The 20323-nt window shown below is 45.6% G+C and overlaps 1 protein-coding gene across 4 annotated transcripts in view; it reads right to left on the bottom strand.

The window, feature by feature from the left end:
* The window catches only part of COL5A1 (collagen type V alpha 1 chain), a 302011-nt gene that overhangs the window by 146493 nt on the left and 135195 nt on the right, over positions 1-20323 (bottom strand). For all 4 annotated transcript variants that reach the window (XM_075015472.1, XM_075015471.1, XM_075015474.1 and 1 more), the window contains exons 9-11: positions 19231-19287; positions 12121-12162; positions 11838-11900 (exon numbers count right to left, since the gene is read on the bottom strand). In XM_075015472.1, coding sequence (XP_074871573.1) covers positions 11838-11900; positions 12121-12162; positions 19231-19287 — 162 coding nt within the window. The remainder of the gene's footprint in view (positions 1-11837; positions 11901-12120; positions 12163-19230; positions 19288-20323) is intronic.

Here is a 20323-nt window from a genome sequence, read left to right as displayed (position 1 = left end):
CAAATTTGGTTCAGAAATGTTGTAAAAGGTTTGATTTCTAACACTTCTACTGCTGGCCCAACTGTCTGAGAAATGGTTTTTCAGCACTTCTAAACTAGCTGCCACCTGAAAGCTAGAAGGAGAAGACCAAGATCTTCCACCAAACATTTGAGAACAAAAACAAAAGTTTCAGAGCCAGAAGCTGCATCTGGGAAGCCAAAGGAAGTTACTGATCTCAATGCTGCCCTCAAAAATGGTTCATGGATGCACAGTCTCAAGGCTAGATCCTCAGCTGATGTAAATCAGCATAGTTCCACCTAAAGGTTGGACTTGGTAGCTGGATATCTCCGGGGTTTACTTGGTGGCTACTGGGAGTGGGGTTGACCTGGTAGCTGCACAGCTCCGGGGTTTACCTGGTGGCTGCTGGGAGTGGGGTTGGCCTGGTAGCTGCACAGCTCCGGGGTTTACCTGGTGGCTGCTGGGAGTGGGGTTGAACTGGTAGCTGCACAGCTCCGGGGTTTACCTGGTGGCCTCTGGGAACGGGGGTTGAACTGGTGCCTCCAGAATTAGCTACCAGGTCAACCCCACACTAAATCCTATGGGTCTGGCACTTTTGGTACCTGACTCTGTGTGTACAGGACCCAGGGAGGTCAATTCTGGCCCCTCTACCAACAGGCTCTGGGCTCTCCTTAGGTCTGTCCGCAAACTGGGCTGGGCTCCATGACTCCAGGCCAGCTCCACTGCCGGACCTGGCTCTACTGCTGGCCCAGGCCATCAGTCTCGGTAGGGCTCCACAGCCGGTTTGCCCCTAGCTGCTGGTCTCCAAACCTCCAGAGGGGCTCCACTGCCAGACCTGGCCCCAGCCCTGACCTCTGCACCCTGGCAACGATCCACTGATGGCCCTGACCCTGGCTCCACACCCGTGGTGGGGCTCCACTGCCAGCCCCAGCCACCAAGCTCCCTGCCTCTGTCCAATGGATCCTTGTCGCGGGCCAGCTCCACTGCCAGGCACCGCGGTTCTCTGATCCAGAGGCTCTCTGGTCCAGCCACATCCATGGTCCAGCAGCCAGTCCAGAGAGTCCCAGCATGGAGAGGAACTTGGGGAAATCATGCTAGCTACAGATCTGGCCTTTGATTCTACTTCGTTTTCCACTGCGTGGAGCAGCGCACAACAGGAAAAACCGATCCGGGATGTTAAACAATTGACTAACGTATTCAAAAAAGGAGAAGGGCAATAGAAGATGGCTGTGTATTACCTCACAAAGAGCAGAAGTAACAGACTCAGAAGGGCAGCCATTTTAGCCTGTAGCATTACAAAATAAGAAGCAATCCTGTAGCACCTTAAAGACTAACGTATTTATTTTTTAGGAAATGAGCTTTTGCGGGTAAGACCCACTTCCTCATATCCAAGGAAGTGGGTCTTACCCATGAAAGCTCATTACCTAATTAATAAATGTTAGTCTTTAAGGTATTACAGGACTGCTTGTTATGCAAGGAGCAGAGTGGCCCAGAGAAATCCATAGCGCTTTCCTGAGGCATGGATCACGCATTGTTTCTCTGCTGATGTTGGAGTTGGTGTGCGTACTCTTTTCTTGAATGCTTTGGAATTCAGTTTGGGTGGCCTGCGGCACTCAATAAATCGCTGCTGGCCCCCCGCTGTTTGGTTACTTCCATTCACTCGGCGCTTTGCTCTTTAACCACCAACTTGTAAAGACACAAAGACAGAAAGAAACTCTTCACCCCCTGAGGCCCAATGCTCAGGAAACACACACGTTCTGAGAAAGAGAGGAATCTGCAAAGAGAAGCTTGATCAATGCATGGCATAAAATCAGGGGAAGGCCTGTCTATCAGCCTCAATTAAGCTTCTGAACACGTCTAACCTCATGGAAAGGCTGTCCTTCCTTGTTCAGCACACAGAGCAGACTGGTGCGATATCCCAGGGAAAGAACAGCAGATCTCTGGTCACAAGTTAATGTACATCTAGGGTATGTGGAAAAACCCTTCCTTGCTCCATTGGCTAAAGTCACATTTCCAAAGGAGCTTGCTTTCCCCATCCACTTCTTCCAATCCACAGTTTCTTGGAACCCCGGGATATACCTGGAACCCCCTCTTCTCATATCTCCTCAAATCTGCTTTAACCTTTTCTAAGGTGATTTCCTCACTGTTGTTCTGCAGCTTCCACCCACAGCTGGAAAGTCCCGAGGTTTGGGGCAGGGTGAGAGGTAGAGCTTCTTTCAGAGCTATGTGTGGCATGGCAACCATCCCCCACAGCAGTCAAAAAGTTTTGGCCACCAATTCAGAGCCAGAGAGTTTGTGCTATAAACTTGGTGCCAATCTCTAAACCAAAGCAGGGAACCTACAGCTCCTGGCTTACTCTCTTTTGGCCCACAGTTAGTCTCCACAATGAGGGTTTTCCTGCCTTCTTTCCTCCCTCCCTTGCCCCTGACTGAAAAGAGGTTCCCCACCCACTTCTCTAACTTCAAACAACAAAAGAGAAACTCAGGTTCTGGTACGTTTAAACAAAGAAAAAAAACAAAAAAAAAAACTTTTCAAATCCAAGCACTTTGTTACAGCTCTTCGGACAAAGCTCTGACCAAGGCCTTAGTTCTGGGTAAGCCCTGAGGAACTCTTCCCCTGCCCCGTCCCACCCAGCTCTTCCATCAAACAAAAGCAGGCAATACTTCCTAACTGGCCTGTTGGTCGTTGATGGGTCTTTTTTGTTTCCCCCGCTCCTGATCCTTCTAGATCTCTGGAGGACTGTCTTGTCTGTCACCTGGTCTGTGTGGATTTTCCTTAGAAGGGGAATGTCAGGGCACTGATGCCTCCAGCAGAGGGCAGAGAAAGCTGGATAGATCTCACCACAGGTAGGCAATGAAGTGCTGAATGAGCAAACCAGAATGATGAATAAAATAATAACCATACACCAAACACCACTGCTGGAACCAAACCATAAACCAAACGCCACTGCTGAAACTTATTGATATAGCTGAGTCTCGTTGGCTCATTAGTTGGGTGCATCTGACTTTCCTCAAAAAATCTTTTCATTTCCATGTGAGCACAGGGACTCCATCTTACTCAATCTCTGCAAAGTTCCATGTATACACAGGATTACAAATTCTAATAATAGATGAATTAAAGATGATTTGGTCTAACACACAGATGGGATTCAATGTTCCTCTAGTGGCACGGCGCTATTAATTCATCACTTTTCTAGGCACAATATGTTGCACATTGTTGGGTTACATTTTGCTCTGGATGGGATTTTTATTAAAAATGGTGGGGGTGGGGAGCGTTGGCTGCTCCTGAATATAGACATTTGCCTTTCAATCCTAGGTTTGCAGGGCGAAGTGTCAGGGATCTTGTGCCTGCTGTCTGATGGCTCGGCACAGCTATTTGAACCTGAACGGCAGACCTGCGACCACACAGAACAACAACAGAAATGGGGGCCACCTGGCCCACTTTCCAGCATGGCACACAATTGAATTCTAAGCAGTAGAGATCACTGCATATGAAGAGGTGATTGAAAAATTAGTTATAGATGATAAGCAAGGTAGACTCAAGGCTGTCCTGGAGACACACAGCTCTCTCACTTGGGGAAATGCCCTGGGGCAGAATTCCTTCCCTCCCCGGGGAATTCCAGGGCAAGCTGGGGGTGGATGAGAATCAGAAGGGGCTGGCATAGAGGACAGTTCAATGACCTAATTATATCTTGACTGCTGCAAGCTGCAGGGGACACAGGCATGTGGATGGGGAGGGCTGTTCTGAACTTATGTAGCAGTGCCAAAAGAGGCTCCTGCCAGAGCCTTCGCCATCTCAGTCACCTTGCTACGCTCTGCACTTCGGCTCAGAGATGAATCGGGACTACATTCTCTACAGGGTTAACATAACAAGTCTCAGACAAGTTCCTGGCTGAGACCAGGCATTAGGCTGGAGATGAGTGGCTGCCTATCGACATTCTGCACGTTCCAAGGCACGGATCAATGTTGCACAGCCAGCCCTTTCATTCTCAATCATGTCACAACTACAAGAAACATTATTATCATTCCATCAAATGAATAAATAAATAAATAAATGCACCAGGAGTTTAAGTGAGGTAGAGCCTTAACAAAAATCCACTGGAAAGATTAGAGCAGCACAATACCCAGGAAACACCAGCCAGATTCCCTAAGACTTAGCACGTAAAGAGCCATAATTAGTCTAATCACTACTAGATTGTCCTGATGCCCAATAAGCCCATATAAATCCATCTCAACACCGCAGCAGAGACACTTCCATTCAGCAACCCCTGGCTGCATTTCGTGCGAAAGTGATAGTGGAGAGCTGCATTTTTGTTGTTACCCCCTCTCCCAGATGACAAGAAACCTGAAAATATGACCTCTGTTAGGCCAGTGCCTTCAAGTTCAGCATCAGTCTCAACAGAAGCCAGCTAAGCAACCATGTTGCACTCAAAAACTCCCCTCGGTCACACACAAACAGGAAGAAGCTATGGGAAAGACCCTAACTGGAGAGGGATTGCGGAATTCACCCAACTTGGAGAAGAGCAACATCATCACAGGGTATATCACGGGGTCACAGAAATTATTTCTTCTGCTACTAAAGCTTGCAGCAAGGGAACCAGAGAATCAAGGACCTCCAGGAGGATTCTGAGCACCATGCATGAGGACAGAATTGCAAGGTAGGCCTCAAAGTAAGCTCACGAAGTTCACTGTCAAAGTGTGAAAACAACAGAACTGTCTGGCTCAGGCTCTGCTTTGTAACCAAGCATGACATTAAGTCCAACAAGAGTCATTATAATGAAAAAAAAAAGTTAAGCCACATCTTCTTGATGGCTGTTGCTCATCTCTCGCTGACATTTCTTCTTGTGCTTTCATTTGTAATCACATGCGAAGTCACTTCTAGCTGGTGTTCTCATGCCTCCAGCCAGCTAAGAAGCAGCAATTAAAGGGAAAGGATTTGGATGAAAGAACAGTTGGCCTTGTTTTGCACTAGTCTGAACTCCTAGGGTGAAATTCACAACTGCGCAAAGACGTGAGCAGAAAGTTCATCTATTACTTAAGTCTTTAAAACAGGGTTTATGTGAGATTTAGGTGATGCACACACTTTGCGCTGGCTCTCTGCAAGAGAGTGGCTTCCACCCTTCGTATATAGCAACTTTATTTTGTTTGTGGGGTTTTTTTTTTTTGAAATTTTGAGACATTAAACAAAAGCCTTCACCAACCAGATCCCTGATAAACAAAGTCTCAAAAGAAACTTAATTTTGGACTCCAGTCTGAATCTCTCTAGGCTGAATGCCTCTAGTCTGACGGGTGCTGAATGACAGAATTTGGCAAACAACTGGAGGTCAATATTTCCTAGCAGCCTTACCAACACTTCCATTGCTTCCCAGGCTCTTAGAAGACATTTAAGGTGTAAATTAGAGCTCAAGAACAGCACAGAACACTGAGAGCCAGGACTGGTGGCTGTCAACAAATTTTATGGGACCACTGGAAACCTGGCCACACCCATGGTAAGTGGATATCTGGCTAACTAAAAATCATGCCAGACTACGGATGTTGCCCGATAAGAGTGTGCAAGATTAGAGTGTTTCAAGCTGTAGTTCGTTAAATAGCATCTCTATTAACTAGCACAAAGCCTAAGGAAAACCTCTACAGGAAGCCTATTCCCCTGCCTTTGCTTTTATCTAGCGAGATCTTTGTCTTAGCTCTAGCTGCACTCGTTCTTGGCTGGGCCAATTAGAAATGAACAGCCCAGGGCTTGGCATGAAGAGAGCTAACGAGATACATTCACCTGTGCTGAAGCAGTCTCAAGGAATAAAGCAGGTAGTTGTGCATGTGAGATGGGGGAAGCTGGCAGGCAGGCATACAGCCAACATCTGAAACTGGGAGAGAGACAAATATCCCTGCAAGGTGGGGAGCAAGTTTGGCTATGACAGCTAGTAGAACCCTGTTTGTGTTGTAGCCTTCACGTGCCACCGGTGTACAACTTTGCAATTGCAATGTTTCGCCTGTGGCCCTGATATTAAGCCTGATTCTAATCCCATTTACACCACAGCCAGCCAGTACGAACACAAATGTACAGGAGCCAAATGTCAGCTTTTTTGCTTACAAGCACATACTCATATAGAATGCTGCAAAAGCAGACAGCCAGGGTTTCTGGGGAAGAGTCTCCCCCACCCTCATTCCTAGGTGGAAAGGATGACACAATACACCCAGGAGGGAAGAGGGACCCAGCCCTTATGCAGCTCCATTAAGTTGACAGAAGCCATTCTGCACCAGTGCCTGGTTTACAAATCAGACCAAATGACCTGCCAGACAAATGCATTCGAGATCCTAACAAGGCGACTGAGGGAATGTCTTCTGCCAACTGTTCTCATCTTTGCGATGGAATTTGATATTCACTGGATAACAGTGCTGGGGGGAACAGATGCATTTGATAGGCCCACACCTCTTGCAATGTGTACTTTCACTGTTGTTGGCTTCTCTTCTAGAGTTACAGGACAGACTCTGGGAAAACAGACTCTTCTTGGCAGATGCCAAGTCCCTCTCACTAATTAGTATTTTTTTTGCTCTTTGAGGTGGGAAAAGACCCTTGTCATGACTTTGGCCACAACAATGAGCTACTGGCAGAGTCTGTAGTTAGTGCTGGTTTTATTTTTGGGTGAACTTTTTGGACTCACTGACTTTGCCCATAATAGCACTCTTCTGAACCAAGGGCCATCTTTCCTGCGCGTGCTGTGCCAATCTCTCTCTCTCCTGCCCTGAAATTTACTCTGTGCAGCTCTGATGAGAGTCCTGCATAATAACTCTCAACACACTCCAGGGAAAACATCTAGTAGGGCTCTGCTCTCCCAGCTCTGCCTTCCCCGAACTCCAACTTTTTGTCAGTGGGCTGCAGCTCTCCATCCTGTTTCCCTCTCAAGTCTCCACTGGGCAAAGAGTGTCAGTTGTGAACCGCTATGTAGAAGTAGGAGATGAGTTTGGAGAAATGACCACATCCAACTAAGGTAACATCAGTGATGACCTAACCCAGATTTGGACTGGAGATGGGCCAGGAGGTTCAGGTGAGGCCTAATCTTTACCCCAAACCAGTGTCTTTAGGTATATAGAATCATAGAACACTAGGACCGGAAGGGGCCTCGAGAGGCCATCGAGTCCAGTCCCCTGCCCTGACGGCAGGACCGACCACTATCTACACCATCCCTGATAGACATCTATCTAATCTGTTCTTAAATATCTTAAATATCTCCAGCGAGGGAGATTCCACAACCTCCCTTGGCAACTTATTCCAGTACTTGACCACCCTGACAGTTAGGAACTTTTTCCTAATGTCCAACCTAAACTTCCCTTGCTGCAACTTAAGTCCATTGCCTCTTGTTCTCTCCTCAGAGGCCAAGAAGAACAAGTTTTCTCCCTCCTCCTTATGACACCCTTTAAGATATCTGAAAACTGCTATCATGTCCCCCCTCAATCTTCTTTTTTCCAAGCTAAACAAGCCCAATTCTTTCAGCCTTTCTTCATAAGTCATGTTCTCCAGACCTTTTATCATTCTAGTTGCTCTTCTCTGGACCTTCTCTAATTTCTCCACATCTTTCTTGAATTGGGGTGCCCAGAACTGGACACAATATTCCAGCTGAGGCCTAACCAGAGCAGAGTAGAGCGGTAGAATGATTTCTCATGTCTTGTTCACAACACACCTGCTAATGCATCCCAGAATCATGTTTGGTTTTTTTGCAACAGCATCACACTGTTGACTCATATTTAACTTGTGATCTACTAGAACCCCTAGATCCCTTTCTGCTGTACTCCTTTCTAGACAGTCTTTTCCCATTCTGTATGTGTGAAACAGATTATTCCTTCCTAAGTGCAGCACCTTACATTTATCTTTATTAAACTTCATCCTGTTTACTTCAGACCATTTCTCCAATTTATCTAGATCATTCTGAATTATGACCCTATCCTCCAAGGTAGTTGCAACCCCTCCCAGCTTGGTATCATCTGCAAACTTAATAAGCGTACTTTCTATGCCAATATCCAAATCATTAATGAAGATATTGAACACAAGTGGTCCCAAAACAGACCCCTGCGGAACCCCACTTGTTATGCTTTTCCAGCAGGATTGAGCACCATTAACAACTACTCTCTGGGTACGATTAGTCAGCCAGTTATGCACCCACCTTATTGCAGCCCCATTTAAGTTGGACTTGCCTAGTTTGTCGATAAGAATATTATGCGAGACCGTATCAAATGCTTTACTAAACTCTAGGTATACCACATCCACTGCTTCTCCCTTATCTACGAGTCTCATTATCATGTCAAAAAAAGCTATCAGGTTGGTTTGACATGATTTGTTTTTTTACAAAACCATGCTGGCTGTTCCCTATCACTTTACTACCTTCCAAGTGCTTGCAGATGACTTCCTTAACTACCTGCTCCATTACCTTTCCCGGCACAGAAGTTAAGCTGACTGGCCTGTAATTTCCTGGGTTGTTCTTATTCCCCTTTTTGTAGATGGGCACTATATTTGCCCTCTTCCAGTCTTCTGGAATCTCTCCTGTCTCCCATGACTTTCCAAAAATGATTGCTAAAGGCTCAGATACCTCTTCTATCAGCTCCTTGAGGATTCTAGGATGCATTTCATCAGGCCCTGGTGACTTGCAGACATCTAATTTTTCCAAATGGTTTTTAACTTGTTCTTTTTTTATTTCAAAAACTAACTCTATATATATATTGTTTCTAAGAGACAAAATCCCCCTGTCCCTGCCTGGTCACCTCTCTCTCTTCAGCCATGACTTAACTATGGCTCCCTCTCTCCTAATATAAGTAGTATTCCAGCTCCACTTCTTCCTTGCTAGGGAGAAGATGAATCAGACTTCCTGTTGGGAAACTCTAGTTTTCTTGGGCACCCCTCAACATTCAGCCACGTGCTGTGGCTGTCTGGGACACCCATTCCCATGCCAGAATGACCTGGGACTTTGTGAAAAAACCACACCCTCACAAATATTGCATAAGTGCACTCAGCTATCTTAAAAATACCTCTGCTGTACTGTCCACGCACCATACTGACACAGGGCCAAGTGCCACATGCCTCACCCACATAAGGGATACAGATATCGATGGCATGAGAGTAATGAGACAAAGCTCAACCTTCAGAACATGCTCGTCCCCTTTGCCACTGCCAAACATGCTAAGTGTCTACAGCCAAGTCCTGTAAACCCCTGTGTGCCTGCTCCTCCCCACCCCCCTGGAAGCAGCAGCTTACTGCTGTAAATCTAGTGAATGTCATCCAGACTACACTATCGCTCACATGCCAGAAGGCTGGATTTTTAAGATCCAAAACAAAAGGGTCGATCCCTAACTCTTATTGAGTGCATTGTTGGCCTGTCGCAGGGTTGGGCCCAGCATCAGTTGTGACCGATCAGCTGGGTCCCAACTGAGACTGCTCAAGTGATTATAAAACCTCCAAAAAAGTAGCCACGGTGAGGGAAGAGAGAGGAAGAAAGGCCCGTTGGCCCTAGTAGAAGACAATGAGTGAGAGAGAATGATGCAATTTACACATGGAATGCATGTTGAACTATTTTATTGCATTTGAAGAGTAAACTGGTCCCTTAAGGGAGGGTTTGAAAAGGTTTGGGGCATGACATTGAATATTTCCTGGGCTGGTGAGGGTCCACCAGTATATACCATTGTCTATGGAAAGAGATTTGTTCCTTACGTGCAGGCCAAGCAAGAGAAAACCAGGATGGTTTTTACTGCACTGTGTTGTGGGATTACTACATTTCCTCTTTTGCTCCATTCAAGAAAAGTGCTTCTATAAACCTAACAGTCTAAAATTAAAGTATCACTTACAGTTCTTCAGTGGAAAAAAGAAAAGAAAAGAAACATTTCCTATTGATATTCATTTTTCCCCTCCTAAAATCTTTCGGCTTTGTAACGCAGTGATTTATTTACTCTGAACATATGAAATTAGATTCCTGCCAAGGGACTGTTCTCATTCCAGCAGCCTGAGGCTGACTGCTACAGCAATTGGGTTCTAGTGACCTCATTTCAAGCAAGGCCTAGTACTCTAAATTCTCCACTAGGTGTCAGGCCTAAATTAAATCTGCAGACACTGTCCGAATGCATTGTAATACAGAAGCAGAAGTTTACTGTGTAATTTCCTCCCGTGAAGAAGCATTTTACTGAGGGTGGGTGAGTCAGATACAAAGAAAACAAAGCAATGATGCAGAAAATATATTCTCAGGGTAGATCATTTGGGAGGCTGAATTTCAGGAGGCCCTAATCAGAAACCAGGGAGCTTGATTTTCAGAGGTGCTGACTGCCTAGACTCATCTTGGATCTCAGCTGGCATTGTGGGTGTTCAGGGCTTTCTGAAAATGAGACTATAGGTGTCACAAGTTAGATACCAAAATCCAGCTATCTTGAAAAGTTGGGCCTTCAGGAATACAATTTTGGGGGTGGGAGGGTATTTTGGCCAGCAGAGAGTTTAAACAAAATAATAATAGTAAAGAAAACCACCTAACTCCACCATTGACAGAGAATGCAGGTAATTTGCTCATGCCTGTTGTGATTGGTTCTGCTTTGAGCAGGGGGTTGGACTCAATCACCTCCTGAGGTCTCTTCCAACCCCATGATTTTATGAGTCTAAGACAGATGTTCGTACTACAGGAAAGGCACAGTATGGTATGAGGAGGATATTCATAGTGGAAGTAATCTGGAAAAAAAATTTCTCCAAACTATTATACAAGTAGAAAAGTACATTCCTGTGAGGCAAATTATAGGCTACAAAGTGAAATCCAGTGAAGACCATGGCACTCTCTTGAGAAAGGAACACCATCCACTGCAGGAGAGGTGGATATTTTTTGGCTCGTAATAGGTGGATACTTTAATCAAGATCTTGTGACCACAATGCATATTTTCCCTATACATGTCTGAATAAAAGCTTTTCATACCAACAGTCCAGCTCCTGCATCTTCTGACTCTAGCAACGAACCCTTAATTCCATATTTACAAAACTGTGAACTTTCTGAGCGGCAAATCCTGCTGCCAGAGTGCAGCAAACATTGCCTGCGGCCTAGTATCTCAGACAAGCTGTTCTTGCCCACTGAATAACTCTCAGACACATGCCAGGCTTGCCTTCCAGCTGTGACGGAGGCACAGTGTAAGTACCTGTCACGTAAGAATAAAGGATGTGGACAGATGTTAAAGGGTTTCTTTACACTAAACTTCTTTTTAAAGACTTGGATTAATTGGTTGCTAGGTAACTTGAGGTCACTGACACATTTCTAAAGGCAAGGCTGGTCACTCCCTAAATGTCTTTCCCAGGTTCAAACCTCTGTCCTTTACCCCAGCTGAGTTCCGCCAGGGTTACAACATCTGCCCCTCGTGCCACCCACGCCCCCCCAAAAAAAAGAAAAAAAAAAAAACTAAAGTGCAAGAGATACAGGTTGAACCTCTCTAATCCAGAACTCCCTCGGCCAGCCAAGTCCATAATCCAACATAATTTCAGTTAACTGGATGACCACTTTTCATAAGTGTGGACATGTTTCCTGCGAGCCCCTAAAGTTTGTGTACAGCCACCAGTCCTGACTCTCAGTGTTCTGTGCTGTTATTTTGCTGCAATTTATGCCTACTTGTCTTCTAAGAGTGCAGTAAAGCAGTGGAAATGATGGTAATGCTACTAGACAATATGACCTCCCATGGTCCAGAAAATTCTCTCATCCAGCACTGATCAGGTACCAAGGGTGCCAGATTAGAGATTCAACCTGTAGTTGCTATCAAGCACCAATAAGGACAGCTGTTTTACACCTTGGCTTTCATTTTAAGGCTCCACAGTACACAGCAAGAGTGCATTATACTTACTCTCTCACCAGGGTCACCCATGGGCCCGGCGGGTCCACTAGTTCCTGGAGGCCCTGGAAGACCCTAATGAGGAAAAGACAGGATAAAAATTATTATGTGCTAAAGGAAACCATTTTGTTATTTGTGTGACTGTGAGCTCACAAAGGAAAGAAACAAAATTGGAGCTGTCTGTTTATTCTAGCAGAGTATAACTGAGCTTGAACATCTCTGCTGTCCAGGTATGGAATACAGAAGTAACAGAGCCCAGAGAGCAGCCCGGAGAAGAGTTAAAAAATTGACTTACAGCTGGGCCTTCGGGACCAGCTGGTCCTTCAATGAGCATGCCCTGCAAAACAATGAGAGATTTGTGATTAGCATCACACGTCTCCTATGCGACATCAGCAACAAATCTCAAAGATCAAGTAGTCATATGCGTTCTTAGCTGCCCCAGATTTTTGCTGCTCACAGGCCCACCAGGTGTCAGACCATCCTGGTGCAGAATAGCTTCAGCATTGTTTCAGCTGAGTCTAATATGATACCACTGCCATCGGCATGCTACATATAGTCCATTGAAAGTCAAGGTGTTCACCAGTTCAGCCCATGCTTGCCCCTAACAACCACCCCAGAACCACACCCAGTGAGAGCGGAATCCTTGCTCATCTTAGCAACACCATGGTCTGCTGGAGGGAGTTTTGCAGATGAAGATCCCTTTCCGTGGCACATTTCCTCTAGATCCAATCTAATTCCATGGCTTTTCCACTGGTTTTTAAATGTCCTTCCCTAGCAGGCTTTAGGTAGTGGTTTACTGAGTAAATGTATAGGATCACTGTGTAGGTGACAGGACACGATAAATGATATCTCATTTTTTTTAAAAAAAAAATTAAACATTTTGCTATTCCTTTAAATCATGGCTATGACATACTCAGTGGAAATGGTGGTCTCGGAGGGATAGCTGGATTAGTCTGTACCTTCACAAATAACATGCAGTCCTGGGGCACCTTAGAGAATAACAACGTAACTAGATCTTGAGCTTATGTGGGTAAAACCCATGTCCTCCTGTTTTCAGTCTCCTCAGGAGAAAAAACAGATCAAATACCACTGCCAAACACCATGATGCCTTCCTTCCCCAGTGGGATATGTGAACATGCACATACCTTCTTCAGCCATATCCCTGGGTTAACACATGGACTTTTTAAACCACTGCCTTCCATTTCTAGCCAATTTAAGGGCTGGTTTCTGGCTTCTTTGGATGTACGGGAGCCCAATTCTATGCCGGTTTAACAAGTGAAACTCCAGTGAAACCAAGCCAGTCATCTGAGGACGTGGACTTTACCCAGGAAGGCACTTGACCTAATAAATCTGTCAGTCTCTAAAGTGCCCTGGATGTTTGTTCTCTGGGGAAATGGCAAGGATTTTTTTTTTTTTTAAATGGGGATGATGGTTAAGAAGTTTTCTAACAAAAGAGTCAGTGGCCTATAGGGAAAGGACCAGCAATACAGGTTTAGCTGGCTCCATGGACCAAGCTCTACCCTTGTTTTGCTGGACCACTGACCAAGTTCAGTGTAATCCACCAGTGCATTCATATTCCAAGCAGCCTGTTTCACCTCTCGCCTGCTTATTTGTAACCAACAGGATGAAACCAGCCCCATAAAAGCCAGCAAATGTCAAATTGACTCAATTAGGAGAAGCCTGGGAAGGAGCCAGACAGGGATCGAATTACACTTCCCCCCACTCAGAGGAGGGTGGTCCCCCTGGGTCAGGGTTGAAGCTAAGGCCAGTCGGCAAAGCAGAGCCTGTGAAAGTGTGGTCTGACATCATCACAGCTGCCTACGTCCTGTGGAGTAGAAAGGGCTGAGCAGAGTGGAACAGTCAGGGAGTCCTGCTCCAACTCCTGCGCTCCTCCAGCTCTCCCAGGAGCTGGAGACTGACCAAACTATGCGACCAAATGGCATGATGGCTCCCCAAGCGGGATACATGCACAGCCATATCCCTTCCACAGCCATATCCCTGAGGCAGCAGGAGGACTTTTTAGACTACTGCTTCCCATTTCTAGTTGATTTCTGATTGCTGGCTTCTTTGTATACACACAGGCCCAGTTCTCTGCTGATTTAAGAGGCAAAACATCAGTGAAACCAATGCAGTTATGCCAGTTTATATTAGCAGAGAATTTGGTTCATGGACCTTTGTCTACAGCAGTATTTCTCAACCAGGGGTATATGCAGGCTTGGTCTTAGGTGGTGGATCAACTCATCTAGACACTTGCCTAATTTTACAACAAGCTACATAAAAACACTAGTAAAGTCAGTACAGTCTAAAAGTTCATTCAGACAATGACTTGTTTCTACTGCTTCATATACCTTACACTGAAATGTACGTACAATATTTCTACCCCAAATCATTTAATTGATAATACGATGGTAGAAAGTCAGACAGTTTTCAGTCGTAAGCTCTCTCTTTCTGCAAAAGGAGGATAAGACTTAGTGCAAGTTCTTTACTTTGCTTGCTGGAGCGAGTGTGACTTGGCTTTCCTTCAGTGCACCTGAAGCTCAAGGGGCCATGGTCTACAGGGCATCACTGGCTATCAGGCACTGGGTATCACCAGTATGATCTAGCTCTGTGCACTCTGCTTTCCCCTTATTTCAGAGGAACCTGGACAATAAGGAAATCTGGTACTCTCTGGTCCAGCATCATCCGTGGTCCAGCAGGACCAGAGAGCCTGGAGGCCAGAGATGGGGCTGGAAGGCCGCAGCTGGGATCACGGGCCTGGTGGCACTGGGGAATTGCTGCTGCTGCTGGGGAGCAGCTGCCTGGCACTGGCCAGGCAGCTTCTGCTGGGGCTGGGGAGTAGTGGGGGAGCAGCATGGCTGGGGTACCAGTGAGCCACAGCTAGGAATCTGCATGGCTGAAGAAACAGTGAGCCACAGCTGAGGAGCAGTGGCCCAGCTCCCAGCCCTGTCGCAGCTGGGAACTGAGGACCCAGCAGCCATGGGAGGGCTGGGGCAGCCTGCAGCAGGGCTGGAACCCAGGCCACCATGGCTGCACTGGGAGCTGGGGCCAGAGGGTGCAGTGAGGTCCAGTGAGGTCCAGCCAGTAAGAGGAAGAATCACTAGGTGCACTAGGCCCAGCACGTGGGCCTTTGCTGAGCTCATCCCTACTTGTTTTCCCAGCCTAAAATGCCCAGTCCTGACCATGTGAGACCTGAGCAAGGAGAGGGCAGTTTAAGCTTTAAGGCCCCAGTGGCCATTGGCCACTGTCCTGGGATGGCTGACAAAGGAGCCGTCAGGGTGGAGGTTTTAGATTCCCTGCTCTCTGGCAATGATGAGCAGAAAGCGCTGGTTAGTTTTGCGAAGAAGAAAAGGGTGAGGGTCAGTTATAAAGCACAAACCCTGCCAGGCGGTGGATTCAGAGAAGCTCCTCATTTCCCCTCAGGCTCCATTTCCTTTGTGAAACTGGACCAGTGAAGACACCACCCATCTGTCTGTGTGGCAGCTTCAGAGACAAGCTCCGTCCCAGACTTCCACCTCCTCTCAGCTCTGCAGAGAGTCACTGACCATATAAGGAACCCCATGACCCTCAAGAGCTCCCAGAGGCTGGATTTATGTGAGAAATACTGGAAAGTGTCTCCTGAACAGCCCCAATGCCAAGAGCTCTGCTTCCCACAGCCAATCGCCAAAGCCCCTCAGAGAGGATGGGAGAGGACAGTTTAATTAACCTAATCATGGTACAGACATCCAGGGCATCCTCCCATGTTTATCCATCTGTTTATGTTGGGCTCTGGCTTTGGGGACATCTGGAAAGTCTCCTCAGTGAGAAATTCTAACAGTTTACATTATCGGTACCACACAACCAGGCATAGGAGCAGGAGATAGGCTGTGTGACAAGCAGGGAGAGAGATGAAGGGGAAGAGGAGGGAGTGTGGGATGAAAACAAAAACTCTGTTCTGTTGAGCAAGAGCCACAGATTTGGAAACCTGTTCTGCTCTGACTGTACACAGGGCCAAAGTGCCTCTTGGCTTCAATGGCCTGGCTTCATATGGTGGTAAAGTGCAGTGAGAAAGCTTCTCCTACTTACTTGTCCCCCCATGTGTCTCGGGTCTATGTCTTAACTCCCTCCTCAGCTCAAAAACATCCTTTCCCCCTGTTCCTTTCTATGCACCCTCACACTGCTCGAAGATGAAGGGCATCGTTAACACTTTCCCAATTTTGCATCCGTCCTGTCTGGGCAGTCTCATAGCAAAAGGGTCAGCAAAGCCACTCATAAAAAGACAGGGACACAGAGCGCACCTAAAATTAACATGATGGGATAAAAACAAAACTGTGTTGTTTTAATCTACCAGCTCTCCTCTAAAGAGCCCAAGCATGCTAATGAAGGTGCTATAATCTCTGCCTGTTTTATGTGAGAGGAGAGGAGGAGGTCAGATGCTATGCAAAGTGTCAACATTTACCATCATGTACCATAAGGTGGCATCTCAGGCCTTTTGGGCACCTGAAAATTAGTTTGGTTTAACCACGTCTGTTGGCATGTGAAAACGAAACTGCTCAAGAAAGTGGATTTAATTAACCTAAGTCCCAGTGCAGACAGTGCAAAATTGACTCAGACCTGTGTAGTCTGAAGAATCCCTCCCGCTGGCAGAGGTAATATCTACACTAAAGCACCCCAAAGGCCACTAGCGTTTTAAGTACAGATGTGCCCTTAGCCACAGTTCACAGCAACTTGCCAAAGGTCACAGACCTTTGCTGTAAAGCTCTGTGTGTTACATCCTGCCTAAGGAACGTGACCAGCTGCATTTTTTACAGAACAAAGTCCTGCAAATCCTTAGTTTCATGACACGTGCCCGCTCCATCGAGCTGTCCCCTTTGTATGATGGGGACTGCTTGTATGGCTACTGCTTTGCACAGTAATCCCAAAATACAAGCAGGGCTTCATTTTCCAGAGGTGGTCCTCTTTCAAAACTTTGCTTGAAGTCAACCGGAGTGTGGGGTACTCCACTTTTCTAAATAAACAAATAAAAACCAGGCCTTCATTGAACAAGAGGGCCCAGGAGTCCTGACTCCCAGACTCCTGCTCTTGCGCACACCCTGGAGATCTTGAGTGTTAATGCTGCTTGTGGCATTACAGAAACAGATAGCTGGAGAGCATCATTAGGGTCAAGACTGTGCTATCCAGCTGCCTCCAGCAAACGTCAGCACCGAGTAAAGACTGAAAGATGAATGGACTGAAAGAAAGGAAGGAAAGTTCAAAGAAATCCTTCCTCTCCTGCCACCCACCCCGAACCCAGCAGCTCCGACGGGATGAAAGTACCATTGCTAAACATAAAAAGCACAACCAATCTGCATTTCTCTCAGCCGAAGGGAACTGTCAGAAGAAAGAAAAGGCAGCATTTGGTCTTGTTTATTTTCTGGCAATGGCTACATACGCTCCAGTGTTTTGAAAGAGCTACGGCAGCCAAATTCTTTCTGGATGATTACACATAACTATTTTGTTCGCTCTGTAACTTTTCAGATTGGACTGGGGCAGCTGGAGTTTAAGCAGAGGGAGGGGATTAATTTTATTTTTCCTCCTGTTTTAATAGTGCTTTGCATACCTCAGTGAGACAAATTATCCATTTTGTTTCTTTTATTCCCAGAATGAAAGCAGGGCCCAAAAAGAAGGAACTGAATTGGAGGGGAGAGAATGTTTTTTTTCAAAGCACTGGTTCTAGTTAGTGCACCCACCCTCCCTCACCCTTCTGGAAAAGGATCACACAGTAGAAAAACCAGAGGGCGAGGGACTGACTCCAAGAGATGGAAAGTGTTGTCCTCCCTTCGGGCTCCGTGTTGGCATTTTGCCAATGAAAAAACAATTAGGTTAATTGAGTTACTGGTGGGCTGCAAGTGTGTGGTTGGCCTTTGGAAGACTCGGGAGCAAGCTGAATGGTGGTAATTGAAAGGATTCAAATACCCGTGAGTCTCTGTTGTGGGGAGGAGAGGGCTGCAAACATGATGGCAAGTTGCGATCTTACAGGATGGTTATGGATGGAAAAAGGGCTATGAAATAACAACTTTGTTCCCAAGGCTTTCAATCAGAGCTCACAGCAACCAGCTGATCCTCCAGTTAATCCCACCAAGCCAAGACACCCTGGAGGAGGGACAGCTGGATTCCCTCTGAGGTGACACCAATTAAATTGTTAGCTACACTCTGATCATACTGGGACTGGATTTTAAGCATGGACATCTCTTCTTAGAGTCAAGTGGAGATGCAGTTTCTCAGAAGCTCAGAAAATAAGGTCATGAGATTTCATCCACAGTGATGCTGTAAGTACAGAAAACTCTCAGCTTCATTCTTGGACCCAAGCAGGGTGGCTGGAAAATTCCTTTAGTTGATAAATTGTGAGCAAATGATTTTACAAGTGTACTTCAAAACAAAAACGGACTCAGAGTGACGTCTGAGGAACGCATGCTCACACTAAAGGAGTAACCTGCACTCCTTCTGGGTGTGACGCACCGTCCCATCAGGTGTCGTGAGAATAACTTACAGATATAATAATGAAACTGCTCTACAGCCTTAGCTACCAGCCAGCTGACTTTCAGCTCATGCAACAGAGGCCCTTGCTCTAAACTCTACAGGTCCCAAGTTCAATTCTGCCTGCAGATGACCAGAGTCTGTCAGCATTACACAGGTAACAGGAGAAGCAGAGAATGTAGGCTTCTGGTTCCTGAGCAATCACACAGGAGTAATTTCTGGGTCCTTAACAAGATGGAGAGAATGGGCATCAAAGAGGAAAATACCATTTTCAGGTCCCACAACTGTGGGCTGGGGAACTCTCTCTTTGCCACACACATGTGCTCCCCAGCTCTAAAATTAATGGTGGACCTGAGCTGCCAAGTTCAGACCTGGATTTGAACTCTCCCATAACAGCAAGGATTCAGATAGGAGGCTGAAGGTCCAACCAATGACTAAATAGAAACTGTGGCACTCACCATTTCACTTGTACATAAAAGTGGCAAAAATTGGCCAAAGAATTGTTACTATTAAAAACTGCTTTTCTTCGGGGGGTGGGAGAGGCATGAATAAAAAAAAATAATTTCTTTCCAAATTATCTCTTAACTCCCTCAAATCATTTACAATTTTTATTTTTAAAAATTTCAACTATATTTCTTCCATAAAATAACAAATTTTCAATTTCCTTTGAAATTATTCCATGGAAAACATTGACCATTTCCCTACAAGCTGAAGCTTGTGAGCATCAGAAGTGAGTAAAGAACATCCAGAGACAAGGTTGGGGAGGTAGTGGCTTTTCTTGGGTCAACTTCTGTTGGTGAAAGAGACAAGCTTTCAAGCTATACAGAGCTCTTTTCCAACATTATACATTTCCCCATGTACAGATTCACACTCCCCAAAAGAACAAATCTTTACAGAGGAAAAACATCCTTACTGGTTCAATGATTGCAGGCTCTCCCTTTTGTCCTTTCTCACCTCTTGGGCCGCCAATCTGCATCACACAAGAGAAGCACAGGCAATGAGTTAAACAAAGAGGATATAAATTAACTGTCTCAGTTGGATTCAGACAGAGAACCAGTGACATGACCAAGACACAGTTAGCACATTCCACACCACCCAAGAGCTGACCTTGGTGTAGAAGATAAAGCAAAAAAGAAAAAAAAAAGAGCAAAGATTCTTTTTGTTATCATATAAGGGCTTGTCTACACTAACCCTCACCATTGATCCAATCTTACATGACTTCAGCCATGCAAATAGCATAGCTGAAGTTGGCGCATTTTCGTGGGAGTCTTGTGTGTGAGGTCAGCAAGAGCTGCTCTCCCATCGGTATCAGCTACTCTTCTCAACTTTGTGGAGTACTGGCTTGGGTGGCAGAGCAGTGGGAGATCAATTTGTCATGTCTAAAGAGACACAATAAATCAAAGGCTGGTGGATCAATCAGTGTTGATCCCTGCCATAGTGGAGACTAGCCCTAAAGTTCTGTTCCATTTCTCAGATGTCTGTGGGGAATTATTGTCACCACATAAAGCAGGATGGATTAAGGTGACCTAATCACTGACAATTTTATAAATGAAAATTTGATCCAAGAAAGAAAGAAAGTTCTACTTCACAAAGTTCTACTTCCACGAATTATTTGGTGGAAATTCGATGGCCTATGTTACAGTGGAGGTCAGATTAGATCATTGCAATGGACCCTACTGGCCCTGGAATCTACAAGTTTGTCTACACAGGAACAAATTAAATTAGTCCAAATGATCTTTTAAACTGGATTAGTTATATCATATTATATTTCTATGTGGAAACACTTCTTCAAAATTTACATAGCCTTAATTTGGTTTCACTTCACTCACTTTGAAAATGAATTAAATTAAACAGAAGTAGGTCTCTTTAATTCTGAATGGCAGCACCCAGACAGGTGTTTGATGCAATGTAATTTTTTAAAAATTCATACCTTTAGCTAATTCAGATTAATTTTTCTAAGTGCTCCCACATAGACAATTAGGACTCTAATAAGCCTTTTGCTGTGA

The sequence above is a fragment of the Carettochelys insculpta genome, chromosome 21, assembly GCF_033958435.1.
Source record: "Carettochelys insculpta isolate YL-2023 chromosome 21, ASM3395843v1, whole genome shotgun sequence".
Lineage (NCBI taxonomy): Eukaryota > Metazoa > Chordata > Testudines > Carettochelyidae > Carettochelys > Carettochelys insculpta.
The sequence above is the reverse complement of the archived record's forward strand: the minus strand, read 5'-3'. Positions and strand labels throughout refer to the sequence as shown.